This window comes from Oryctolagus cuniculus, chromosome 18 (genome assembly GCF_051225735.1).
Source record: "Oryctolagus cuniculus isolate XC-2025 breed Fujian yellow rabbit chromosome 18, ASM5122573v1, whole genome shotgun sequence".
In the NCBI taxonomy this organism is placed as follows: Eukaryota; Metazoa; Chordata; class Mammalia; order Lagomorpha; family Leporidae; genus Oryctolagus; species Oryctolagus cuniculus.
The window spans coordinates 7710100-7729884 of record NC_142884.1 but is presented as its reverse complement, the minus strand read 5'-3'; the positions used below and the strand labels follow the sequence as shown (position 1 = coordinate 7729884).

Here is a 19785-nt window from a genome sequence, read left to right as displayed (position 1 = left end):
AAAACTGGCTCTCTGGCCTGAGGTTTAACCAATCATAGGGCCAAAATAACAACCAATCAGGAGGCGGGGAAAAGAACGCAGCAGCAGGCTGGAGTTGGTAATCCTGTGCAGCCTGCTCTCATCATGAAACTATTGCTAAAGGCAGCCGCTGGGAAGAAGCAAGCACATTATCCACTTTTAGAGAGATGCTCCCACAGTTCAGTATTCAAACATGGCCGCCCCCAGGAGGACATAAGGGCTCCGCCATGTTGGCAGGCGGGGCAGCGCCGGAAATCCCGTTTCTCGTGCGCCTTTAAGTATTTCTGACCCGACCGGGCCTCCGTAGGCCGACTGGGCAGCTGGGAGATGAGCCGCTTAGAAGCAGCCGCTCGCGGAAGCGTCGGATTTGGGTCTCCCCGGTAAGTCGGCGGACGCTCAGCGTGTGGCTTTATCCTTGGAAGTTTTTAGTGGGGAGAACTCTAGCTTTTATGGGGTGAGGCGGCCCGTGGGCGTGGACCGGTGGCGGGGGAAGGAGGGGTTGGGGGGCGCAGGTGGGGGTCTGAGGCGCCCGTCTGTGGCCGGGGGCTGCAGGGGTCGCCGGCCGCCGTTTCCGTGCGGCCGGGCTGTGGGGTCTTCGCGGATCAGCCTGCGTGTGAGGGGTGGGGGCGCCTGAGGGTCCTGTTCGGGTGTGGGGTTCCGGTTGGTCGGGGCCGGGCTGCAGCCGCGGACGCCTGGGACCCCCGGCTGGTGGTTGGGGGGCGCTGCGAGCTCGGCCTCAGGGCTAGAAGGCGACGCAGCCCGGAGCCGGTCGGTGCCCACGGCTCCCCAGGCCCCGCAAAGCCCCACGTGCGCTCCGCGAGCGGGAGGGACTGGGAGCCTGCAGAAGGGCAGGTGCGGAGCGGCCGCTCCCTCCGCCAGCGCCCGCGCGCTCCGTGGGCGAGGCGGTGGCAGGTGCGGTCGCTTGCCTCGCTGTCGGGAGGAGAGGCGCGGAATGGCGGGGAGGCAGTGCAGGAATCTACAGCCAGACCGCGTTTACTCTGAGCATTCAGCCCGCAGAGGTGGGGGACCAGCTGCCGGCGGGCTCGTGAGCCCCCGACCCCAGGGGCCGGGGCCGGGGCCGGGACGGGGGTCCAGGGGGTCCAGGGGGTCCCGGGGGTAGGGGGCAGAGGGGAGGGAATTCCTGGAACTGGGGGGCCTTGGGAACCTGGGGAAGAATGCACGGTGGGGTTGAAGGCGGTAGGGTGGGAGGCCCAGTTGAGGTTCAAGGGCAGGGGGTGCATTCCAGTGACGAGACCGGCTGAGGCTTGTCCTTGTGCCCTCACCGACAGGGTCTCCATTTGGTAAGAGCCCTTGTCTCTGGCGAGGTGACCCGCATCACAGTTTATCAGGGAGGTCTGGGTGGCCCGAGCCGGGATGGTGGCGCTGGTTCCCGGTGCTGTGACAAGCGCTGTAGCGATGGCTGCAGTTCTCACCGAGCACGCTTGTGTAGGCGAACTCTGCCTGGGAGTTCCCGGGGGACCATTTTCTCTTTGAAATAATAGGAGATTCCTGGGAACTATTTTTCTCATGTCGTTTATGATGTCTGAAAAGAGCCTTCATTTTCTGTCCTGCTTCGTCATGTTTGTAATCTTTTAGGCTTTCCACACTGACTCAGCTCTGCAATGCAAAGTAGGAAGTAGAGTGTTGGTGGGCATCCCTGTTTTGTCACCTCCTCATAAAATACACCTGCTGTTGTGTCTGGTGTTAAGAGCTTTCCCGGAGGTAGGATCATAAAATTATGAATTCATGTAGGATATAGAATTTAACGGCATAAAAATGTTCATAGTATGCTTTTAAGCTCCCCAAAAACTCCGTTGTATTTCAGTCAGATTATCTATTCTTTATATTCTTTACTTGCACCACTTCTCTCTTTTGACCTCTCATCACAGTTTGTAAGAAGTAGAATATTGCCAGCACCCTGGTGATTTTCTGTGAGGCAGTTTCCCTCCTCAGCGGTAATGACTGTGTTACTCTCTCTGGCGAGCACTTCTTGGCTTCACTCTGTAGCTTCACCGCATAACTAATCATTCCTAAGCATTATTAATTTGGCTTTGCCTGATATGAACTGTGTTTATTGGGATTATGCATCATTCTCTGTGTACGTGTCAGGCTTTTGCTCAATATTATGTTGGTGAGTGGTTTCCCTGTTAACAGCTCATAGGTGTATTTCCTTTGCTCTGTAACAAGTGTCGGGAAAGCTTACAGGACATAGTTTAGGATTTGTGAGCTACATAAGATCTCTTGAATATGCTTTTTGTTTTACAGTCCTTTAAAAACTCTAGGGGCAGTTGTTTGGTGCAGTGGTTCCAAGGCCCCTTGGGTAAGCCCAGCTCCCATGTGAGAGTCCCTAGTTTAATTCCGTCCCTAGTTCAATTCCCTGCTACTTCACTTCTGATCCGCCTTCCTGCTAATGTACACCCTGGGAGGCAGCTAATGTTATGTGGGTCCCTGCCACCCATGTGCGATACCTGGATTGGAGTCTGGGCTCCTGGCTTTGGCCTGGCCCAACCCTGGCTGTCATGAGCATTTGAGGAATGAATCAACACGTAGATCTCTTTCCGTCTGTCTCCTTCTCTGCCTTCCAAATAAACTGAAAATAAGTATATTAATTTTTTTTAAAAGTAATAGGATTCTTAACAGACTGGGCCAAAGATAGTAGTTTTCTGTCACTATCCGTTTAAATATGTGGCAATTTTTTTCCTGCTATTAATTATACTTGCATTGCTTATGGCTTGGATTATGAGTAATGCTGCTGTGAAACTTACCGTAAATGTGTTCTGTGCCTTTTATTTGGTGCAGGCAGGAAATGTATACCTAGACCTACATATTAGGGTGGGGTGGTATAACTGCGGTTGACACAGGTGCCGCCAGGGCCAGGTATTTGGTGCAGTACTTGTCTCTTGAAATGCCCTCACCACATATAGGAATGCCCGAGTTTGAGTCCCAGCCCTGCTTCCCAGTCCAGCTTTCTGCTGGTGTGCACATTGGGAGGTCGTGGTTCATGGCCCAAGTACTTGGGTCTCTGCTACCCACGTAGGAGATCTGGATTGAGTTTTACTGGCTCCTGGCTTTGGCCTGCCCAGCTCTGGCTGTTGCAGGCATTTGGGAAGTGAACCAGTGAATGGAATGGATCATCTCTCTTTGTCTCTCTGCCTTTCAAATGAAATGAAAATAAATTTAAAAAATATTTTTAAAATGATGATGCCAAGCTGTTTTCACAGTTCTCTAACAGAATATCATTTGCTTCACAATAGGCTTTACATGGACTCTTAAAAAATTATGTATTTATTTATGTGGAAATCAGAGTTAATAGAGGAGTTGAGACCAAGAGATCTTCCATCTGCAGGTTCACTTTCCAAATGGCTGCAGTGGCCAAGGCAAGGCCAGGCTGAAGCCAGGAACTTTACCAGGATCTCCCACGTGAGTGCCAGGGGCCCAAGAACTTGGGCCAACTTCCGCTGCTTTTCCAGGCCCATTAGCATGGAGCTAGATTGTAAGTGGAGCAGCTGACATATGAACAGGCTCCCGAATGGGATGCTAGTGTTGCAGGTGTCGGCTTAATCTGCTGTGCCACAACACTGGACCCTTTACATGGTCTCTTTGGAATATCATTCTATAGCCTAATAACATAGATTCTCCTGTGTATTTTCTTAGAACTTTATTGATTTGTCTCTCCCACTAATGTGTGGTGGAATGAGAAGGCCATGCCAAGATGGCCACTGGCAACAGAGCCTGCCTGGCAACAGGCTGTGGTTGGATGGCTTCGGAAACCACATGGTAATGGAGCCTTCCTGGCAACAGGCTGTGATTGGATGGCTTCAGAAACACATGGCAACGGAGCCTGCCTGGCAACAGGCTGTGATTGGTTAGGGCATAAACCGCCCCTTGACCAGATTGGCCGCCTCAGCTATATAAGCTGCTGTACCAACTGAAATAAACGGGTCTGTGGTCTGTTCGCCTCTGGCCTGCTTTCATCCTACTCCTGGGGTCTGTGTGGTGACTCTGCGCCTCTTGCCCCCACCGCGCTCCTCCTCTCAGAAGGAATCCACAGCAACACACTAAGATTGGCTCGCCTTTCCCTTTTGAGATGGTTTTTGTTGTAAGATGGGTTTCAGCCTTTTACCTTGTATCCTCTCTAACATGGATAACTGAATTCCTCTGCTTCGGAGGCCTGGTGCAGTGGTGGAGCTCATTCCCCACATTTCTTTGCAGTCTTCCCAGTGAAACGTCACAGAATAAAAGGCCTCCACCCCATTCCGAATGTTGGGCTTTACTGGCCAAAGGTCTGGCATCTTCTGGGGCACCAGATACAGGGATGGTCAACATTGGGCATGGGTGTTACGATGAGTGAGTAGGAGCAGACACTGTCCAGACCCAGAGGAAATGTACCACTTGAATTTTCTCTTTGACCCACAGGTCCTGAGTCTTCAGAAGCAAAAGACTCACATGTGGTGGGGGGGAGTCATGGGCTCTGGCTCTCAGTATTGCTGACAACACACTTGATTGAAGACTGAGATTGCTGAAGAGAAAGTTGAATAGATCTAGAGGACGCAAAGGCAGAGCATCCCAGTCGTCAGCTCTTTCCCACGCACAGAAGATGATCCAGGCCCAGGTAACTCACTTCTGGTTTTATTCTTTTCCTTCATCACCTAATGGATTTGTAGAGGTCTATAAAAAGTCAGTTGAGTTCATCTGAACAGTATAAATTTTAAAAAGCAGGATGTGGAAAGAAATAAACTTCATTTTTAAAACTCAGCATCAGGCAAAGTCAATAAGGAATACATGTGCTGTTCATAGGATTAACACTAAATGACTAACGTTGGGACCAGCATGACTGGAGGGTTCTAGATTACAGGAGCTGTCAGCTTGCATCTGATGTCTCTGATAGCCAGCAATACAGCAAGGTCATTGTAATTCACTGGTATGCACTGATTTTGAGAACACAGATCATTTTCTGGAGATATGCCAACATTCCATGGGATTTGGGTGTCAGGAAATTCCTCTCATGTTTCTCTCTAGAGTTTATTTGGATGGTGTCCCGAATGCCTGATGCAGGTTTCCCACTGCTGATTCTCAAAGGAGTTCTGCTAGGCCTCTGTATATGGGACTAATTCAGCAAACACAGGGAACCCACACAGGTTGGTTTTAGCCTGTGACAGTCTGGATTTGTCCAGGAATAAAACTTAAACATCCTGGGTAAATGAAAGGACTTTAAAGCAGTTCTCTGTTAACAGCTCACCTAGTGTTTGAATACAGATGTGGATGTCGAGAGTTGAACACTGTTGGCTGGTAAGGGCTTGGGTTTTTGGAATTTACAGGATTTGTTTTAGACCTGTAGCTCATCTTAGAAATTCCAAGTCCTTCCCCATTATGTAGAAAGAGTTGATCTTCTGCAGGAGGAGGTCTAGCCTTTGCCCTTAGGCTTCTGGAGGGATCTTTAGCCCTGGGAGTATCCTCCCTGATGGGAGGATCTTTGCTTGCCCCAGTCTAAAAATGTGACCTCTGGTGGCACTTTGAGCTGTACTCTGTCAGTTCTGACCTGTGGAAAAACTGGAGGCTGAAGTTACTAACCCAGCTTCAGGAGGGGCTGGACCTAAGATCAGCCACATGTGTTGGAGCCCCAATAAAATAGCAATGTGCACATATAAAAACAGTTTCTTCATACATCTCATTCTTTAGCCCTTTTATAAATAATTGGTACTATTTAATTCTTATCATTATATCTGTGTAGGTCTGTGTCTATATATGAATTGACAAAAGATATAAATATAGACATCTGTTATAACTATTTTACATGAATGGAATTATATTCCAAAGAACACAACAGCCAACTTGGAGGCACTCACTCTCCATTGACCTAAATGGTACATTTTGAGCATGCAAAGAGTAATTACTGCAACTGATTGATGAACATTAACTATATTAAAATTCTTGTAGTTCATAGTGATTCTTGAGAAAAGTAAAATGCATTTGCCACCACCAGAGGTTGGGAGAGAGCCAAGTATTTAATCTGAAAAATTATAAAAGAACATTAACATTTGTGCTTTTTTTGTGGGGGAGGGTATGACTTTTTAAAAATATAGCCTCGCAATCCTCTGCCTTGCGGCGCCGGCACACCAGGTTCTAGTCCTGGTCGGGGCACCAGATTCTGTTCCGGTTGCCCCTCTTCCAGGCCAGCTCTCTGCTGTGGCCAGGGAGTGCAGTGGAGGATGGCCCAAGTGCTTGGGCCCTGCACCCCATGGGAGACCAGGAGAAGCACCTGGCTCCTGCCTTCGGATCAGCGCGGTGCGCCGGCCGCAGCGCGCTGGCCACGGTGGCCATTGGAGGGTTAACCAACGGCAAAGGAAGACCTTTCTCTCTCTCTCTGTCCACTCTGCCTGTAAAAAAAAAAAAAATATATATATATATATATATCCGCTAATTTTGTCATCTCAAGAATATTGTGGAGGGTAGGTTTGTGGTGCAACAGGCTAGGTCATCTCTTGGGATGCCTGAATCCTGCATCAGAGCATTGGTTTGAGTCCTGTCTCCTCTGCGTTCAGTCCAGCTCCCTGCTGATGTGCCTGGGAAGCAGCAAATGGTGATTCAAGTAATTGAGTCTCTGCTACCCATATCGGAGACCCAGATAGAGTTCCTGGTTCCTGGCTTTGGCCTGGTGCAGTCCTGGCTGCTAGAACATTTGAGAAGTTAGCTGATGTATGGAAGACCTCTCTCCTTCTTCCTCTATCACTCTGCCTTTCAAATAAATAGATGAATATTTTTTATGAAAGGAATATTATGTAAATGAAAACATGCTCTCTGCTGTGGCCCGGGAGTGCAGTGGAGGATGGCCCAAGTGCTTGGGCCCTGCACCCGCATGGGAGACCAGGAGAAGCACCTGGCTCCTGGCTTCGGATCAACATGGTGCGCTGGCCACAGCGGCCATTGGAGGGTGAACCAATAGAAGGAAGACCTTTCTCTCTGTCCACTCTGTCTAAAAAAAAATATGATGGGAAAAGGTTCCTCTTTGCTCCAAGTGAGTTTTGTAAATTGGGACTCTGTAGGAATGATAAGATTGCAATTTGGGTGGTTTACAGGGCTCTGTCATTTATTAATGAGATATCTGGGGGCTGTGTCCTGGACCAGCAGCCAGGGACTCATGCTCCCTTGTAAGTGGAAATGAGGGCGACTCTGGCCATTCAGGTGTGCAGTGGCTAAGGCCCACTCCTGGACTTGTGCAGACTGGACATAACCCCTAGCCTTGAGGGCTGCTGAAGGGTTAAGTCGTCTGGACTGTGTAGAGCTGGGTCCCTGGGGAAGAGTGTCTGGCATTGCCAGCACGCCTTGACAGGGTCCAGTCCAATGGTCTCTTATCTTGGAGAACTTTAAGGTATACCCAGTCCCCAGGCCCAAGTCAGGTATGGGTGGCATGAGAAGGTGGGACCAGGCCTGGGGCTGTGTTGGTTTTGGTAGTGATTTATGACCTTTGTAGTTTGCCCTAGGGATTGGACACACTGTGCTGGGCAGTGGTTTTTGGGTTCTGACAGGAGGTCTGGCTGCAGGAAGTGTCTCTCATAGAGAATCTCAAACAGGCTGAGGCGTGTTTCAGATCTTGGGGAGAGACGGCCATGGCCGATTTACTTCTTGCGCTAATTTTGGGAGGGAGGGATCTGTGCTGAGGAGCAGGGAGGCTGGGACACATGTAGGTGGTTTTGGATTTGGAGAGCTCTGCTGACCGCTTGAGCTGTCTGGGAGATGAAGGCAGGGCCATTGAGTCCGCAGAGCACGAGGGAACCCAAGGCTAGGGGTGCTATGGTCAAGAAGGGTCACCACGACCTCAGAGACCTTTTGCATCTTGTAGGGGACACTCTACCTATCCAGTAAAAGTGTCCACACATAGCAGAAAATAGTCAAGCCTGTTGCAGGATGGATGTGTGTGAACTCGGCCAGGGACCCCGTCCCCCGTCTTTGGGTAGGTTGGAGGAGAGGGGCATGTCTCCAGGTACCCTCTGGGTTTATGTGGCAGTGGGTGGGCCATACCTGAATGGCAGCTGGAAGAGTTTGAGGTATACCCTTGCCTGTAAAGTGGGGTCCCACCAAGTCCCAGAAGGATTTTGGCCTTGGTGGAGGTTAAGAATTTTTTTTTTTTATTTTTTTTTATTTTTTTTTTATTTTTGACAGGCAGAGTGGACAGTGAGAGAGAGACAGAGAGAAAGGTCTTCCTTTGCCGTTGGTTCACCCTCCAATGGCCGCCGCGGCCGGCGCGCTGCGGCCGGCGCACCGCGCTGATCCGATGGCAGGAGCCAGGAGCCAGGTGCTTATCCTGGTCTCCCATGGGGTGCAGGGCCCAAGCACCTGGGCCATCCTCCACTGCACTCCCTGGCCACAGCAGAGGGCTGGCCTGGAAGAGGGGCAACCGGGACAGAATCCGGCGCCCCGACCGGGACTAGAACCCGGTGTGCCGGCGCCGCTAGGCGGAGGATTAGCCTAGTGAGCCGCGGCGCCGGCAAGGTTAAGAATTTTTATATGCCCATCTGAAGCCAGGATCCAGGAGCTTCTTCTAGCTTTCCCAGAAGGGAGCAGGGGTCAAAGGACTTGGGCCATCTTCCACTGCCCACCCAGGCTATAGCAGAGAGCTGGATCAGAAGTGGAGCCACCAGGACTCGAACCGGCACCCATATGGGATGCTGGCACTGCAGGTGGCAGCTTTACCCCACTACGCCACAGTGCTGGCCCCTAGCTGCTAAGTATTGCCAGGGTCTCCTGAGTTCAGCCTTTTGTGTCGCAGTGGTCCCCACTGGTGGGGGACCGCTAGGGTTTTTTGGCAAGAGTGTTCAAGTGAGTCTGGCAGTAAGGTGGCAGGGACGAGGGTTTAGCAGGATTTGATGTTCAGCTCAGGGGTCATAAAGAAAAATAGTATAATTCTATATTTGAGACCTTGGAGTTGAAGGTGTCAGTTATCTGGTGGGCGTAGAACAGCCCTTCCTCCACTCGGGGTCAGCTTTGCTGCCTCTTCAACTAGAAGGGCCTTGGATGCCAGTGCTTAGAAGCAGGGAGGCCACCCTCATGCAGCTGGGCACCGGGAGGGCCCTACAGCCTGAGGGGGACGCTCTTTCCTGGACAGATCAGAACGTGCTCACACCTGGCACGGCTGAAGCAGGAGCTGTGGTCCGAGTTTGAGCTTTCCATTTCTGGGCTCCAGTCCAAGGGATGCCTAATAAGGAGCATGGTTGCTGTTTTGTTGATGGGGCTTATATATGCAAAACAAGGCCTTTGCAGTGGTCCAATAGGTTCTTTGTTCCAGGAATGAAGCATCAGGCCCAGGAACTGGGCCGTAGAAGGAGAAACCTTGCAGTCATAGGAAACCAATTCTTTTTTAAAGATATATTAGTTTATTTACTTGAGAGAGGGGGATAGAGAGCATCTTCCAGCCACGTGTTCACTCCCCAAATGGTAGCAAATAGCCAGAGCTGGGCCAGACTGAAGCCAGGATTTTTTTCCAAGTCTCCCATGTGGGTACAGGAGCCCAAGGACTTGGGCCATCCTCCACTGCTTTCCCAGGTGCAACAGCAGGGAGCTGGATTGGAAATGGAGCAGCTGGGACTCAAACCAAGTGAGCATATGGTATGTCGGCATTGCAGATGGTGGCTTAACCCCCTGTGCCACAGCGCTGGCCCCAAGAAACCAATTCTTACTAGAATGGTATATTTGAATTTGAGGTTTCTTTGGCTACATGCAGTTTTGGAACAGTGTACTACCATAGGGGAGGTGGAGGGTGGATAGATCTGTCCAGATACCAGTGGGCTACCCCAGGCTGTCCGGGTCAGTTGCTCTGACAGGACCTGGGTGTTTATTGGGTACAGAAGCAGCTTCCTTGGGATCTAACCCGGTCTACCAGGAAGCTCTGGAGGGCATCAGGATCTACAGGTCTGAGCCATCGCTGAGGCAGTAACACCTGTACCAGCTGGTAATTGACTGCCAGAATGGGCGAGTTGCAGGGATGCAGCAAGCCAGTGGGGTTTCCTGGGAAGTAAGTGAATTCTTACAGGATTCACAGACGACAGTTGTCCTGGAATGGGGATACCCCAGACCTATAGTATGGGGACCAGAAGAGCCAGTCAAGGGCAGGTGAGTTCAGAGCTGAAAGTTAGTGCGAAGTTTTGTCATCTTGTCCCTGCTGAGTAAGGGGGGGGGGCAGTTTGGCAGGATGAGAAAGGAGTGGAAATAAAGGAAATGTCTCCCAGGGTGCATACTACAGGGAGGGCAGACCCTGTGCCCAGCGTGTCCACTATCAATTGTTACCTGCCACAGACGGGGTGATGGGGACAGGGGAGCCAGCGCAGTGTCCGGTGAGCCAGTCACCCTCGGTTTCAGGGGCTCCTTGAAGCCAAGGGATGGAGGAGGCACTGTCGTTCTCCTGGGTCACTGGGTGCAGAATGACCCCCTCACGCCGAGGACGAAGGGCAGCTTCTTCCACTGTCCCTGTTGCTTACAGATCGGGCAGGCCCAGGAGGGTAGGTTGTGCAGTACCGAGTCCCAGGTGCCCTGGCTCTCATGGGTCCCATAGCCTTGGGCCCTGATTTAACTAGTGATGGTGGCTGCCATGTTTTGGGCTGTCATCGGTGCTGCTTTCTTCTGTTTTCAGGGTCTCCTCCTGGTTGTTAAAGGCCTTGAATGCCAGGGAAAGGAGGCTGGGGTCTTTGGTCTAACTTTTCAAGTTTCTGTAGATGGTCAAAATGGACAGGCGGGATGGCAAGGTCTTCCTTTTGGGATCTAAGTATTACTTTTGCACTGCCTCAATAGGGCGGGGCTTTCATTAGGTTCCTGGGTAACAGTTTGCTGTAATTGACAGGTTTTATGATGGCCTCCATTGAGCATGCAATCATGTCATCTCAGCATTTCCTGCTGGGACCCCTGTCCTGATAACTTCGTGGGGGTTCTGAGGGGTGGGGGCGTGGGCCTCATTAGGCCAGAAGCCAGATGTGAGAAGGGTGTGGGCTGAAAGAGCCCAGTTTGCTGTCTGACATGGGGGTGGGACATGAACTCTGGTGGTCCCCATTTCCCCTTCCTCCACTTCACGAAGAGGCAAGACATGTTGAGGAACAGGAGGCTCCTCACAAGGAGGGGCCATCCGATACGTCAGGGTGGAACAAGGCCCTGTGGCAGCTTTTGTGTAGGTTGGGGTTTTGGAGGACAGTGAAGGCTTAGCGAGAAGGGACCTTGGCCATTTGCAGTGGTTGCGAGACCTCACCTGAAGGACAGAACTGTGGCTAAGAAGGGCTGGGAGACAGCATTACCGAGGAAAACTTGATGCTTTCTCAGAGTCTAGGGGTCAAACTGATACCAGCTCTTTAGGGTGCACCCAGGGGTCGGATGAGGGGTGAAGAGAGGTCTGCTTCAGCGGGGCAGCCTGCCCACCAAAGGAAAACTAATGGTACTCATTTGGTTTAGAAGGTTTGACAGTTCCTCCTCAGAAAGGAATGTCTACCTCTGGGGTAGGAGGGAGTTGTACTTACGTTGGAAGTGTCAGGTCTTTCAGCCCAGGATGGATGGGGTGGTGGGGGCAGAGCAGAAGGCTTTTGACCGTTGTGGAGGACAAAGGGAGGCTGGAGAGATGGAATGAAGTGTAGTCTTCACCCCAATGGCGATGGGTACTGGGCATCTATAAAAAGGGCCTTTGATTCCATGAGAGGAGCCTGGGTGTTACCCTGACATGAGCGAGCTTTTCCCTGGAGAGAGAGAGAAGGATGGGCGAAATTGATCAGGGGGCCAGGGGCACGTATGGACTTGCCTGGACAAGCTGCCACTACCTAACTCGCCATCCATTGGAGGTTGGCTTCCTGTGATGAAAAAATTCACCCGAGTGGTCAGCGTGGGCAGAGGTAGATTTATTGAACGTGCTGCAAGGGAGCGGTGGGCACAATGCCAGAGGCGGTCGTGAACCTCATACGTGTATCTGCCATGTCTGTTCAATCAGGGTGCGCTGCCCATGGTCCAACAGGTTTTCTCAGGGAGAGCCTACAGTGCCTTTGGCTTTGGGGTCTTCCCAGTGACCTGGGGGCAGTCCTCCACCTTTTTTACATGCGGTGCAATGTAGTTTCAATGTGACATGTCTGAAAGACTTACTGGCATCCCACATGAGCACTGGTTCGAGCCCTGGCTGTTCCACTTCTGATCCAGCTCAATGCTATGGCTTGGGACAGCAGTAGAGGATGGCCCAAGTCCTTGGGTCACAGCACCCACATGGGAGACCCGGGGGAAGCTGCTGTCTGGGGAGTGAACCAGTGGATGGATAACCTCTCTCTCCTCCTCTAACTCTGCCTTTCAAGTTAAAAAATGTATATCTATTTAAGACTAGTTAACCCCTAGACCAAAAGATGCTGGTTAAAATGGCCAGGTTCAACTTTAGCCCCAGCTGCAGACTCCAGCTTCCTGCCAGTGCACACCCTGGAAGCAGTAGGTGCTGCATTACGTGGTTGGATCCCTGCTGCTCAAGAGACCTGGTTCAGCTGGACCCAATCCTGGCCTCTGTAGGTATTGGGGAGTAAACCAGCAGATACGAGCTTTCTCTGCCTGTTGAAGCTTTTAAAAATTTAAGTCATGGTTACTTGTGGGAGACCCAGAAGAAGCTCCTGGCTTCGAATTGGCGCAGCTCTGGCCATTGCAGCCATCTGGGGAGTGAACCAGTGGATGGAGGACCTCTCTCTGCCTCTCCTTTGTTATCTGTTACCTCTCCCATCTGCTAGATTTTGGATACCTTTCTCGGATACATGTTCACTGTGTTTAGCATACTATGATATCATGGTATAAGAAATAAGTAGTTTGGTTTTTATCCCTGGTTCCTGAAGCAGCTTTGGAGGAGGAAGTGGGGTGGGCGTGTCTTATTTATAACCTGGTTTTATTTAAATGAGCTGATTTTTGGAAAGCTAAGGAGGAGAGGCTGCTCTACTGAACCTTGTCCTGCCCATTCCCACTAGGCTATTTCTAGTAAGAGCTGTGTGTTTGACTGTGAACTGGGAATAGTAACTAAACCACCTTAAAAATTTACTTATGAGGAGGTCTTCCATCCACTGGTTCACTCCCCCAAATGGCCAGAGCTGCGCCAATCTGAAGTCAGGAGCTTCTTCCAGGTCTCGCACGCGGGTGCGGGGTCCCAAGGACTTGGGCCATCCTCCACTGCTTTCCCAGGCCATAGCAGAGAGCTGGATTGGAAGTGGAGAAGCCAGGTCTCGAACCAGTGCCCATATGAGATGCCGGCACTGCAGGCGGCGGCCTTACCCACCACGTCACAGCACTGGCCCCCTGTGGGGAGCAATCCGGACTAGACTAAGTTACTCGAATTAGGACTTATTCTATGCATCTGCTCTCCCACAATATGGCGCTGGGAGAGAAGTAAACAGCTTCCGCACAGCTGCCTCCAGTTCAACCAATTAACTGTAGGACTTGCTCCTGATTGGAGAGCAGCGTACTCGGCGTGTGGGCAGCCGAGTTGGGATTGGCGGAGGAGGACTATAAAGGAGGAGAGAGACGGCATGCACCAGGAACATCTATGGGGAACATCTAAGGGAACCCGTGCAGCCCCCGAGAGAACCGGCCGGCGGTGTGCCGCTCCCCTGCGGAAGTGGGGAATGCGGCCAGGGGGAACTGCCCTTCCATGGAGGTGGAAGGGATAGTAGCCAACCCGGGAAGAACCAGCAGCAAACCCGGGGAGGGCCGAGCAGACGAAAAGAACAGCGCAGGGTTCAGTGTCGTTCCTCCACGAAGAGGGGGAGCGACAGCCCCCTAAACCACTTTCAAGTTCTGTGAATTCTTCTGGTACTTTTCAGACTTGAGGGGTCCATAGCAATGTATAGCTGGTCAGTCAGAAGTATGGAAGGCCCATATTATATATATATATCTATATATACACATACACTATAGACATATACACACAAATATGTGAATGGTGAAAGACATAACTTCTACACATTAGATAAATGATTCAATGTGTAATTATAGTTACAGTATGTTCTATTGGGATTTTATTAAACTAGGTATATAGATACAACCTATGGAGTGGGTATGAGCAGAAAAATTTAGCGTTTTCTCTGCATCAAAAGGAAAACACTTAACTAAGCAGAATTATTGTTACAGGAAGTACTCATGTTTGACGACGTGGCTGTGAGGTTTACCTGGGAGGAGTGGCAGCTCCTGAACCCTGCCCAGAAGGCCCTGTACCGGGACGTGATGCTGGAGAACTACCGCAGCCTGGTGTCCGTGGGTGAGGACAGCTGCCCCGTGCCGCCCAGCGGGTGCCCAGGCTCCGTATCTGAAAGCTCACAGGGCCTCGATAGACTCCTCCCTCCCCAGGCACACAAAGGGGGACATTCTCCCCTCTCCTTTAGAAACGTGAACACTGTCCGCAGAGGTAATGCGGAGCCCAGTTCAGTATGTCTGTCTTCTGTCATTTTCTGTGAACAGGATGGCGAGCCAGCAAACCAGATCTACTCTCCCAGTTGGAACGAGGAGAACCGTGGACCATAGAAGGTGAAAACCACTGTGGAACCCCGCCAGGTGAGTGAGCCCAGGCCAGGAGCAGGCCTCAGAAGTCACACTCGCCATTCTTGAGGGGGGTAAGGAGCCCCTGCAGCCATCTGCCTGCCGGGGGAGGGGCCATTGATCCTTTCTGGGAGCCGATTCCTCTATCTCCATCTGGGTTTTCTGTTTGCATAATTTTCCTCTTCCTAGGATTCCCGAATCTCCCCCTTCATCATCCCCTCCCTGCTCTCTTGCTATGGAATTCCACCTTCCTGGCCCCATGGGTTCTGCTAGTCCCTTCCTAGCACCCTCCATCCTGGATGCTGCGTCCCCGAGGCGACCGGCTCTTCCACAGTGCCTTACCCTTACCTTCCCATTACCTGCACTCTGGAGTTGTCCAGAAGTTCTCTTCCACGTTCTCATTCGTTTTCGCTTGGACACTTCCTTGAAGCGCCTTCTGTTTATTGGAGGGACTCCCAGACTGACCTCTTTCCAGGATGTTATCCCAGTGTCCCATACATGTGATCGCTACCTTTACTCCTTCTTTCAAGGAGTCCTCAGCATATACTGGCCTGTGGGGAAAACTAACAGCAGTGAGCAAAGACTAATAGACTAGGAGCTTTCATTATAGGAGAGGAGACGAAATACGACACCATCCGGGGCTGGGGTTGTGGAGCAGTGGGTTAAGCAGCCACTTGGGACATTGGTATCCCAGTTCGAGTTCTGGCTGCTCCATTTATGATCCAGCTTCCTGCTAATGTGCCATGCAAGAGACACAGGTGGAGTTCCTGCCCAGGCTTGGCTGTGGTGGGAGATGAAGCTCTGTCACTCTGCCTTATAGATAAATGAAGTCACCCATTCAGCATGGAACAGTGTTGCCACACCGAGGCTGCTCTCAGAAGAGGGAACAACGCTGATGGGATACCTTTGAGCCCCAAGATGAAGTCAGTAGGCTGCTGGGTTAGGAGTATTCCAAAGTAGAGAGCAGCAACTTTAAAAGCCAGGTCTTCCAAAAGTAACAGTTTCCTCCATTCCTCTCCATCTCCATCCTCCTGAAAACCACTTTGTTTGAAAGTGTGAAGCTCCATGAACCTGAGGATTACACTTGTGTGTGCTCAACACGAGTACTGTGCGTGGTACACAGTAGTCATTTGTAGAAGGAATGAATCTTTCCCTTTGGAGGAGGTGGCCGTCTCTGGTCTGTCATTCACAGGACATTGTATTTTAGCCTCTACATGTTCTAGAATAAGGCCTTTTAAAAAACAGCCAAGTCTAGTTATTACTTATCTCACCTCATTACTGCGTTGACCTTGTGATTTGTAGTTTTTCCAACGTGAGTACCTTTATTCCAAATCAATATAATGGAAAACTTTTTTTGTAGAAATCTGGAAAGCTGACGGTGTGCTGGAGCATTTACAGAATGGAAGCGTCATGAACAGAATGGAACAGCAGCACAAGCAGAGTGCATTTAAAGATGTTCACTGGAGCAGAACTCCGCTTTTGTTAAGGAAAAATCCTGATACATTCGACTTACATGGAAAGAGATTGAAATCAGATTCAGGATGTGCTGGCCAGAGCAGAAGCAATGAGAGAGAGAACCCTGCCGAGGTTCCTGGAAATGGGGACGCCTTCCTGCCTGCTGGTCAGAGGCAGTTCCACACAGAACCGGCATCCGCTGCAAGCCCAAAAGGCGTCAGCATGAAGTCCCAGCTCGTCAGTTCTAAGCATGGCTCAGCACACGCAAAGAAACCGCACATCTGCAGCGACTGCGGCAAAGCCTTCACTAAGAAGTCTGGGCTCGCGGGGCATCAGGTCACTCACACGGGAGAGAAGCCGCACGGGTGTGGGCTCTGTGGGAAAGCCTTCTCCAGGAAGTACATGCTCACGGAGCATCAGAGAATCCACACGGGAGAGAGACCGTATGAATGCACTGAGTGTGGCAAAGCCTTTCTCAAGAAGTCCCGGCTCAGCCTACACCAGAAAACGCATACAGGGGAGAAGACCTACATGTGCAGCGAGTGTGGGAAAGGCTTCATCCAGAAAGGAAATCTCACCGTCCATCAGCGAATCCACACGGGCGAGAAGCCATACACGTGTAGCGACTGTGGCAAAGGCTTCATCCAGAAGACGTGCCTGATCGCACATCAGAGGTTCCACACGGGAAAGGCGCCTTTTGTGTGCAGCGAGTGTGGCAGATCCTGTTCTCAGAAGTCAAGCCTCATTAGACACCAAAGAATTCACACCAGAGAGAAGCCCTTTGAATGTGCTCAGTGTGGGAAAGCCTTTATTTCAAGACCAAAACTCATTGTCCATCAAAAAACTCACTTGGGACAGAGACTCTATGGTTGTAATGAATGTGGGAAAGCCTTCGCGTACATGTCTTTCCTTGTTCAGCATAAGAGAGTACACACAGGGGGTACCCAGGGACATGCAGGGAAGGGCGAAAATCCTGCAGAGAGGCCCAGCCCACAGCCTACTCGAGATGTTGTGCAGGGAAAAAGCCCTGGTCACCCAGTGATGCCACAGGTGCCTTCTGTAGCCCCTCATACATCAATAAATGTCAGTGGCCTTCCAGCAAATAGGAATGGAGTTGTTGTGTGGCAGCCTGGGGGCAGGTGTGTACCCTCGGGAGGTAGCAGTGGATTTGCACAGGGAGGAAACCTGATGAATACAGTGAGTGTGGTGGTGCCTTCGGTGATCAATTTCATCTTATTTTATGTTACAGCAAACCCTTAGGAAGAGGCTCAGGTGCATTCTAATCAGAAAAGAGCAAAAATGTTCGTTGTATGGCTGTAAAGTATACAGAGAAACTGTATAACGCAGAGACTGGGGGAGTCTGATGTAGGCGCCTGTTTAAATATACGCTTCATCGCAGGCATACTGACGTTGATTGCCCAGTCCTATACATTGTCATCACATTTGTGTCAATTAAATGCGTGAAGGAAGCCTGAGCTTATTTATGTTTTTTATTTTATTTATTTTTGGACAGGCAGAGTGGACAGTGAGAGAGAGATACAGAGAGAAAGGTCTTCCTTTTTGCTGTTGGTTCACCCCCCAATGGCCGCTGTGGCCAGTGCACCGTGCTGATCCAATGGCAGGAGCCAGGTACTTATCCTGGTCTCCCATGGGCTGCAGGGCCCAAGCACTTGGGCCATCCCTCCACTGCACTGCCTGGCCACAGCAGAGAGCTGGCCTGGAAGAGGGGCAACCGGGACAGAATCCGGCGCCCTGACTGGGACTAGAGCCTGGTGTACCGGCGCCACAAGGCGGAGGATTAGCCTAGTGAGCCGCGGCGCCGGCCCTGAGCTTATTTACAGAGAGGAAATAAGTACTGTGCATGAAAAGCCAAGTAACAAGTAGTTGGTGGAGAGGATTAATACTCATGGATGTGGGGCATGTCTGTCACCTCAACTTCCCCACCCCAATGTAAAGGACTAGCTGAACTTCAGGGCGTCTTCCGACAACTTTATATTATATAGAAGGACCTATGAAACAGTAGCCTTACATTCATCCAGTCAATGAATAGATGACAGATGTTTGCTCTGTACCTGGTCCTGTTCTGGGGGCTGAGGGGACAGTGCTGCGGAGTGCAGGAGCAGTCTTGTCTGGGGTGGACAGCACTGAGTGGACTGGATCATCAAGTGGTATATTTCCACCAGCTGACCTAAGAGGATCTAAGTATCCACAGTGGGCGAAATGGACATGAGTAACGCGCTCAGGGGGATACGATGTGTTGTTCAAGGCCCATATTATGAAGGATGGAGAAAAGACTGGTCTTGGTACTTAGGCTCCATTAGCAGTTTTAATACCCATGATGCTTTATCTCTAAGAGATCAAAGATTCCCTGATAATTTTTATTACAACTGTAAAAGCATTCGAAGTAGTGGCATTTAACCTACTAATTAAAATACCAGCATTGCACATCAGAGTACCCAAGTTCAATTCCTGGTTCTGGCTCCAGACTCGCATCTTCTGCCGATGTAGACCTTGGAAGATGGCTCAAGTGATTGTGTTCCTGCCACTCAAATGAGAGGTCTGGTTATGGTGCCAGCTCCCAGCTTTGGCCCCAGCCATCATGAACATTTGAGGAATGAGCAGATGGGCAGTGTCAATCTTAAAAATTTGAGGGGAGAAAGCAGAATTTTAAGTATACTCACTCGCCACGTTTCAGATGTTCAGTAGCCCCATGTGAGCAGCTGTTGGCCTTGTGTCTCCCATGCCTAGGCCACTCATTCTACCCTGAATGGACCTGATAATATATTTTTTCCCTTAAAGATTTATTTGAAAGATATCCACTGATTCATTCTCCAATGGCCTCAACAGCCAGGTCTGGGTGATACTAAAGCCAGCAGCCAGGAGCTCCATGTGGTCTCCCACAAGGCTGGTAGTGGCCCAAACACTGCCTTCCCAAGTGCATTAGCAGGAAACTGGATTGGAAGTAGATTGCCCAGGACTGGAGTTGGTTCTCTAGGATGGCATGATGCACTCACTAGAGGAGACCTAACCTGCTGTGCCATAACAGTTTGATGTTAGCTTTTTTAAAAACAAAGCTTGTTTAATTTTGTCAACATTAGTTTCAGCTTGGTGATGTAAAACATTACCGTGTTTTTACAATACACTTTGATGTGTATTCTGGCTTATTGAGGCCTAGTAGAGGAGGGTGGTCCAAAACAGTGGTTTCCTATGATTTACCAGAAGATTGTTTTGCCGAGATTGGGCGAGCATCGTGCTGCAGGTTGAATGCTGGCACCCCATACCAGAGTGCTGTCCGCTTTCCTCACGATCCAGCTTCCTTTTACTGTACCTGGGAAGGCTGTGGATAATGGCCCAAGAGGGAAACCCAAAGGGCGGTCCACAGCCTGACCTGGACCTGGCTCTTGAGGCCATTTGGAGAGTGACTCAGTGGTTGAAAGCACTCCATCTCCTTCCTGTCACTCTGCCTTTCAAATAAGTCTTTAGAAATTTTGCTAAGATTTAAGTTCTCAAAAGCAATCTGAAAGTTTAGAGAAATTTCCAGCTAGTGTTTGTTTTGTAAATATTTTCAAAACACCTATTTTACAAAGGATATGTGGCTGTATTATATGAAGAACTCTCAAAACTCAACAGTAAGAAAAACTAAAGAGGAAAATAGTTGAATAGGTATTTCATCAAACAAGATAGCACAAATATCAAGTGACATTTGTGACATGCAAGTTTAAACTACAGTGATACTATACATGCCTATTAGGACCAGTTGTTTAAGAAGCAGAGAGGGCTCCCATCTGCTGGTTC

At 50.3% G+C, this 19785-nt stretch overlaps 1 protein-coding gene across 4 annotated transcripts; it reads left to right on the top strand.

Moving 5' to 3' along the window:
• The first annotated feature begins 91 nt into the window (after nucleotides 1-91).
• ZNF350 (zinc finger protein 350) lies at nucleotides 92-17459 on the top strand. 4 transcript variants are annotated; one of them, XM_070062948.2, is made up of 6 exons: nucleotides 94-398; nucleotides 1615-1740; nucleotides 4435-4630; nucleotides 14131-14257; nucleotides 14458-14550; nucleotides 15896-17459. In XM_070062948.2, exons 3-6 carry the CDS (start codon nucleotides 4616-4618, stop codon nucleotides 17248-17250), a joined length of 1590 nt encoding a protein of 529 aa, XP_069919049.2. In that variant the 5' UTR covers nucleotides 94-398; nucleotides 1615-1740; nucleotides 4435-4615; the 3' UTR covers nucleotides 17251-17459. The 4 variants fall into 4 exon arrangements, with proteins under 4 accessions (XP_089176293.1, XP_069919049.2, XP_089176292.1 ...); XM_089320166.1 differs by lacking the exon at nucleotides 1615-1740 and having other exon boundaries at nucleotides 94-472; XM_008249790.5 differs by lacking the exon at nucleotides 1615-1740 and having other exon boundaries at nucleotides 95-398.
• Nucleotides 17460-19785: the final 2326 nt, after the last annotated feature.

Excerpts from the sequence above, each read along its gene's own strand:
- ZNF350 (XM_070062948.2), top strand. Across the intron at positions 14,258-14,457 it reads CCGCAGCCTGGTGTCCGTGG|GATGGCGAGCCAGCAAACCA; the intron begins GTGAGGACAGCT and ends TTCTGTGAACAG. Across the intron at positions 14,551-15,895 it reads CCACTGTGGAACCCCGCCAG|AAATCTGGAAAGCTGACGGT; the intron begins GTGAGTGAGCCC and ends CTTTTTTTGTAG.